At 31.7% G+C, this 7876-nt stretch overlaps 1 protein-coding gene across 1 annotated transcript; it reads left to right on the top strand.

Moving 5' to 3' along the window:
* The first annotated feature begins 5728 nt into the window (after window positions 1-5728).
* On the top strand, window positions 5729-7380 carry LOC121737892 (DNA replication complex GINS protein PSF1-like). Its single transcript, XM_042129628.1, has 3 exons — window positions 5729-5914; window positions 6146-6210; window positions 6805-7380. The coding sequence occupies exons 1-3, from the start codon at window positions 5843-5845 to the stop codon at window positions 7253-7255; spliced, it is 588 nt and encodes a 195-aa protein (XP_041985562.1). The 5' UTR covers window positions 5729-5842; the 3' UTR covers window positions 7256-7380.
* The last annotated feature ends 496 nt before the right edge of the window (window positions 7381-7876 follow it).

Genomic DNA, 7876 nt, shown 5'->3' with positions numbered 1-7876 from the left:
ACGTTGTTAGTTGTTACGTTCGTACTATCTGTAAAAATGGTGAACGACCCAACGTTCACCATTTTTACAGATAGTACGAATCGGCTATCACGAAATTGAAATAGGTACCTTCAACTATTATTGAAAAATGGTGTAAAATATTGTTTTAATTTTGACAATTAGGTAGTATGACTTAGAGTAATTATACTGATAAATATAAAATCCAAGAGAACTTAACATTTTTCTGAAAATAAAAAATATATTTTACTAGACGTTCCGCGCGGCTTCGCCCGCGTAAATTAGATATTTCACAGAAAAATTTGTCCACAAAAAAGCCTATGATCCTTCACGTGGTCTACTTCTTATCTGACCCAAATAACAGAAAAAATGCTTACTAAAGCATGAGATAAGCCCTTTCAAAAAATTTCCCCCGTTTTTTACACATTTTTCTATAATTCTTCGCTTTTATTAGTTTTAGCGTGATAAAATATAGCCTATAGCCTTCCTCGATAACTGGGCTATCTAACACTGAAAGAATTTTTTAAATCGGATCAGTAATTCCTGAAATTAGCGCGTTCAAATAAGCCCTTTCAAATAATTTCCCCCGTTTTTTTCACATTTTCCTCTATTTCCTCGCTCTTGTTAGTCTTAGCGTGATAAAATATAGCCTATAACCTTTTTCGATAACTGGGCTATCTAACACTGAAATAATTTTTCAAATCGGACCAGTAGTTCCTGAGATTAGTGCGTTTAAATAAGCCCTTTCAAATAATTTCCCCCCGTTTTTTCCACATTTTTATTTATTTCTTCGTTCCTATTAGTTTTAGCGTGATAAAATATAGCCTATAGCCTTTCTCGATAAATGGACTATCTAACACTGAAAGAATTTTTCAAATCGGACTAGTAGTTCCTGAGATTAGCGCGTTCAAACAAACAAACAAACAAACTAACAAACTCTTCCGCTTTATAATATTAGTATATAGATTCAGAACATTTTTATTATAATAATAATAATAATAATAATAATAATAATATCTATGGACACTTCACACCACGTCAGTCTGGCCCCGTGCTAAGTACCTGAAGGACTTGTGTTACGGGTACCAGACAACGGAAATATATTTAATACTTATATACTACTAGCTGTTGCCCGCGACTTCGTCAGCGTGGACTTCGGTTTATAGCGCGCGATGTCAACAAAATTGGTGTCAAAAGCTTTTATAAAAAAAACCCTGGTACCCCTTAAATCAAAACAGCTGTGCAGTGTGCACATAATACTTATTTAATTTTTTAAATTAAACTTTATACATTATGCCAAATTTTAAAGCTTATTTAGCCCCCCAATTACACAACTTTACCCATAAACTATTTACCATTGATAGGTTTAAGGTTACGTCACTGTATATAATATAAAGTACTGACTTATTAAATATCGTAAAAAAGAAATAACAATCGAAAAAAAGCGAAACTCGAATGTAAAATGATACCACCTCTTATAGAAAGATGTTGGGTAAGCGTTAGCGCGATATAAGAGACGCACGGTGCCATCTAGTATGAATTTTTGGAACTAACTTAATTTGAACAAATTTTCGTATTTTCACCCCCTTACAACCCTTTTTTCCAATAAAAAAAGTAGCCTATGTCCTTTCTCAGGCTTTAGACTATCTGTGTACAAAATTTCATTACAATCGGTTTGGTAGTTTTGGCGTGAAAGCGAGACAGACAGACAGACAGACAGACAGAGATACTTTCGCATTTATAATATTATATAGTATAGATACATACTTATATTTAAGATTTTTATTATATTATACACATATTTAATACACATCCACGACCCAGGAACTTTGAAAAATTTTTGTTCCGTCGGCGGGATTCGAACCCGTGACCCCCGGCTTGAGCTACCGATAGCCCACCAACTGAGCCACAGAGGTCGTCAAATCCACCAATCCACTTGTTTATTTCAATGAATAAGCAGTCTTGAGATTGAGTTCAGTGACGAAATCGGTGTATTTTAGATATCAATAAAATCTAAAGTATAAGAGCTAGGTATTCAATTGAGTCTTTGTATGTTTGATTATATTATGAACTGTCTAGGAAAATCGGAAAGGAAACCAACTCTAGGAGGGTTCAAAAAAACGACGAAACACAGAAAAGGTAGGTAGTGCCCGTGCGCTTCGCTTAGCTCGTCTTGGCGGGTGCACTGCCGTACACCCAGATGCTCCTTACGAACGATTTTTTTGGAATGTTAAAATATTATGGTCCAAAGTCCAAACTAAATACTTACTGAAATACTTTACTGAAATACTTTACTGAAATAGGTTTACATTTCTAATCACATTTCTTCGTAAAAAACAAGGTTTAACTGACGATTATACTTTATAGTTTATTTGTTCCGACAACAGACCGTTAAGCAAATAAATTAATAAAATATAATGATTAAAGTCTTAGATTAATGATTGGTGAATCATTAATCTAAAGATTATAGTGTTTATTTAGAAGAAAAATTCTTAAAACAAAAAAGTATTTTACTTTGCAATATGGGTGATTGGAATAAAATATTTTGATCTTTTTTTTCATTATGGAGGTTGATTCTGTGTGTGAAACATGCAAATATCTGGGGCCACGGCAGTGCCCCCGCCAAGTCGAGCAAAAAAGCGGCACGGCCGTACCATCCTTTTCTCGAACCAATTCAGGCTCTTTTTGACCCCCTATAACTTCATTGTAGATAAACCAACAAGCCTGAATTTTCAGTTGTTAAGCAAGCTTTGTATAGACACGATATATATAAAATTTTATTCAATTTGCACCAGTAGTTTAAGAACTGTAACTTGTTAAAGTTTCTTAATTTTGTCACTGACTGACTGACCGATCACCAAAAGTCTAAGGCACTTCTAGCAGACATAGAACCTTCAAATTTAGAATATAATTAGTGTTTAGTGTCTAAATCAAATATTTCAAAATTTCTGTCCAGTTTTCTAGATACACTAACTTCGTGAATAACTTTGTAATCCCATATAAATTTATAGGATTACAAAGTTAAATTTGCGGTTTATGAATCATTGTACCGGTACCATCGATATTTCCGTACTTATATTCCAAGGAGTAATAGTTGTAGATAAGTATCTATAGTATATATGAATCACTAGCTTTTGCCCGCGGCTTCGCTCGCGCGGAATTCAAAAATCGCGTAAAATACGAATATTCTTGTAAACCTCCTTTGGAAACCTGGCGTTTTTCCAAGACCAAAAGTAGCCTATGTTACTCTTCATCCTTTCAACTAAGTTTACGTCAAAAATCAAGTCGATTGGTTGCTTCGCTAGGCCGTGAAGGAAGGTCAATCAAACAAACAAACAAACGCATTTATAATAATATTAGTATGGATATTGGATAGTCATGAAAGGCAAGTAGTATAATACTGTATAGTGTATACATAATGATTATATTATTATTAATTGTTAGTTTTATTTGTTTCTTAGAAAAATCGTTATTGATATATTTTATAGTAGTAAAAGGTACCAAAACGGAGAAAAGTAGGACTCTACAAAAAGAAGTGAGATCCCATCAAAAACATCCTGTAAAAATTTATGAGATCCATGCAATACCAAGTCGGTTAATTTATTCAGTCCCTACCTAGGGGACCTTCTGTCTCTAGTTATTACGTAAGTTATTATCATGTCAATATTAAAAATCTTTTACGTTTTAAATAAATAGATCGACTTGGACATGGCATGAAAATACAATGTATCTTACAAATTATACTAATTTATAATTATTATATTATTAGATTGTTTAGTCGATTGCGCTCCATGCGATTGATGCAGGCCCGTAGTGCTGTGTGAATTGTGATACTGTATAGTGTTATAATAAACAATCTAATCATGCGATGTCCAAGTTGATCTCATAAATTTTTACGGTATAAAAACTGAGTTGCGAGACTTGGTTTTTTTACAGAATGTTTTTGATGGGATAAAAATTTATCCACTGATCAAGGATATTTTTTTTAAAAACTGCCATCTAAATTTGCCATCAGATCCTGTTAGACCTATAGTAAGTATTTTAGTATGTTAATAGAATTTACCTTTTAATATTTTTAGTACATTTTGAAGATTTCGTTTAGTGTTATTGTGCCAACTCGGAAAAACCAAAACTCGATTTAACCCGAGTTAAAATTCACGTAACTCGGGTTGAACTCAATATAACTGGCTGGACAAGTGAATGCTTTTTTGAATTTTTATTACCAGTTTATTCCCTCAGCTTCGCATAAATAGTTAAAAAATTGGAACCGACAAATAATATTTTTATCTGTTTCAATTCTTTCATCTTTAGGGTTCCGTAGCCAAATGGCAAAAAACAGAACCCTTATAGATTCGTCATATTATCTGTCTGTCTGTTTGTCCGTCCGTCATGTCATAGCCACTTTTCTCCGAAACTATAAGAGCTATAGTATTGAAACTTGGTAAGTAGATATTGTAGTCTGTGAACCGCATTAAGGTTTTGATACAAAAATGGAAAAATTATTATAAAATTTTAGGGGTCCCCATAGGTATAACTGAAACAAAAAAAAATTCATCTAACCTATGCGTGTGGGGTATATGGTCTTCAAAAATCATATTGAGGTTTCTAATATCATTTTTTCTGAATAGTTTGCGAGAGAGACTCTTCCAAAGTGGTAAAATGTGTACCCCCCCCCCCCTCTCTAACTTCTAAACTTCATTAAATCAACTGAAATATAAAAATACCTAAATCAAAAACCTTTAAATTTCATAGAAATAAACCTTATTTCTGCTGCGGAACCCTTAATGGGCGAGTGTAACTCGCACTTGGCCGGTTTTTTAATTATATTATTTATTTATAATAATGTAAGTAAAAAAAAAAATTCTTGTTTGAAATACAATTATAATATTTTTTTTATTAAGTCAATTGTTTTTATTATTAAGTATGTTAAATAGCCATTGAGGTACTATAATACTTTAACTATGTAAATAGCACTACTATTTGTCAAACAATGTAATAGGTACCTGTTAGTGGCCATACTAATTGTTACATGTTTAGTGTTAAGTTCTAAATTGTAATACGCTGTTGGTATTGAATAAAGAAAAAAAATGTATTTTTGGCGGTTTACGAACTCGAGTCAGAGAGAATTAAACTCGAGTGGGTTTGAGTTACGCCCAACTCGAGTTACCTCGAGTTAGATAGTTACTCGAGTCGACCATCACTAATTTCGATTAGAAACAGTCACACACTATGTCAAATTTTATCGAGCAAACAATGTTCTGGGGAGTTTTTGGGAGAATGTGAAAGACTGATGTTGTGTTTTTATATTATTTTCCTAAAATTGTGTTATCTGGGTTTTTAATGTGTAATATTGGTAGGATATTAACCATTAAATATTCGTTATCGTGCACAAGTGTGGGAAAGTGATGTAATAACCAGAAACGTGCTCTATTGTGTTCCCTCCAAAACTCCATCAAAAGTTTTAGTAAAGCGTCCTACCACTTTACTGAATCGACCGACTTGACTTCTTGACTGTATTGACTTTATACTTAGACTTTGACTAGACTTTAGACCTGACTGACCTGACGATAATATAGAAAAAATTGTATTAAAGAATATTGTTTTCCCGCCATAATATTATACTCGACACTGGCCATGGTTATAGCCGAAGTGCCATTATATGAAAAAAAAAAAACAATGTTCTGTCAAAGTTCAAACTTCAAACTTCAAAGTGTTTATATTTTTTTCTAACAAAATTCTAAAGTTTATTTGCTAATTGCTAAGTTTTTGGAATTTGGGTTTATGGTTACAAAGATATTCACTTTTAAATTATTGTTTTAAAATGTAAATAATTACGCACTGAAACATGTTTGGAGAAAAAGTTATTGATCTACTAAAGGAAGCCGATAGAAATCGAGAAACATTGAATCAGTATAATGTAAGTAAGTAGGTATTACATACATGTTTACAGCTGTAACTTGTAAGTATAATAATAATTATAATATAGTCTCAGACCAAATAAAATTTGTAAGTATAATAATAATTATATAGTCTCAGACCAAATAAAATTAGTATTGATTTTAACTTTAAACTTTCTAAGAATGTTAGTTTTACGTAAAGGCTTGTGTATATAATAGGTTATAAATTTTTATTGTTTTTCTTATTTCAGGACGACAAAATAAGACAAATTACCGAAGAAATGCATGCTCTCTTTAAAATGAATATGAACGATGCGTAAGTTGTTCACTTTTTGTTTATTTTTAGAAATGATAAAACATTGATAAGATATAGCTTTATAAAGTTGATCGCTAATCCACTGCCAATCAATAATGTTCTTGAACTATATCTGTATGCTCTCTAGAGGAATAAAAAGAAGTTGGGTAGTGGTAGTTTGTTGTGAAAGTGAGTTAGGTGCCTTCTTTATGACTATGGTCTTTAAATTTTGTGATTTTTTTGCACCTAATAGGGTGCAGGTTCAATACTAGGATAATGAGACTTTTTCAGATCTCTAGTATGTTATGTGACCATTCATACTGTTACAAAAAACAATATTGTAAAAACTCACATACTTGTTAGTCCCAGATGTTTTCCAACTAGTTCATTTGTCAGGACTGGGTCAAATCTCAACATAATACTTAAGTATTTTCATGTAATGTGACATTTCCAAAAATTGTTCTAGGCGGTGCTTCAATATTTAAAAAGTGGTGACTTGGCTCAAAGAAAACTCTAAATCATCTATAATAGATGCAAATTTAATTAAAGTTACTTTATAAAGAAAACTGCAATTGGATAAGATTACGTTGACATCAAAATAAATATTCTTTTCAGGAACGCAACATCAGAAAATAGATCCCTTTGGACCACAGTACAAGTGAGACATACAGCTTTAGAGAGAAACAAAAGATGTTTACTGGCCTATCTTTATGATCGTTTAAACAAGATCAAAACTTTACGTTGGGAATTTGGCGCAGTGCTGCCAGCTGATGTGAGAGAACTTCTATCAGATCATGAATACGAGTGGTTTACAAAATACTCTACAAACCTTGCTATGTATGTGCGATCTCTAGGGGAGGATATTGGTTATAATGGAATAGATTTAACAGAAAATCTTAGGCCTCCCAAATCTCTATACATTGAAGTACTATGTCTAATGGATTATGGTAAATTAGAATTAGAAGACGGAGATGTAGTTACCTTAAAAAAGAACAGTAGACACTTTTTACCAACTTCAGAATGCCAAGTGCTAATTCGTCAGGGAATATTAAAACAAATTACATGATATTGAGAGAACAAAATAAACTTGGAAACTTAAAATAATAATCATTTGTGCGAATCATTTTGTGATAAGTCTAAGATATAAATGTGCTTGGAACTAGCCAAAATAAATAGTTTTGTAACTTTCAATCGTTTTTTAATTTATAAACTACTAGAATAATTATTATGCGTTATAGAATACTAATCCTGTACTGTATATATGTATTATATGTATATATATATATATATATATATATATATATATATATATATATATATATATATATATATATATATATATATATATATATATATATATATATATATATATATATATATATTTGTGTTTCACTTTAACAACATGAAGGATTATTCGGATTATTCTAATAATAATATAAGTAAAAATATGTTATTGAGTTTTAACATTTAATAAGATTTAAATCGTTTAAAACTTAATCAAAATCGGTTAATCCGTTTGGAAGCTACGATGCCACAGACAGATACACAGACAGACACACACACACACAGACACGTCAAACTTATAACATCCCGTCGTTTTTGCGTCGAGAGTTAAATATTCCCTTACTTGAACAAAACTTAGTACAACCACAGAATAGATAACAAAAAAATCACTTAAATCTGACTT

This window comes from Aricia agestis, chromosome 2 (genome assembly GCF_905147365.1).
Source record: "Aricia agestis chromosome 2, ilAriAges1.1, whole genome shotgun sequence".
Classification (NCBI taxonomy): domain Eukaryota; kingdom Metazoa; phylum Arthropoda; class Insecta; order Lepidoptera; family Lycaenidae; genus Aricia; species Aricia agestis.
The sequence above is the reverse complement of the archived record's forward strand: the minus strand, read 5'-3'. Positions and strand labels throughout refer to the sequence as shown.

Excerpts from the sequence above, each read along its gene's own strand:
- LOC121737892 (XM_042129628.1), top strand. The coding sequence starts at position 5,843 with ATGTTTGGAGAAAAAGTTATTGATCTACTAAAGGAAGCCGATAGAAAT. Across the intron at positions 5,915-6,145 it reads AAACATTGAATCAGTATAAT|GACGACAAAATAAGACAAAT; the intron begins GTAAGTAAGTAG and ends TTCTTATTTCAG. Across the intron at positions 6,211-6,804 it reads AAAATGAATATGAACGATGC|GAACGCAACATCAGAAAATA; the intron begins GTAAGTTGTTCA and ends TATTCTTTTCAG.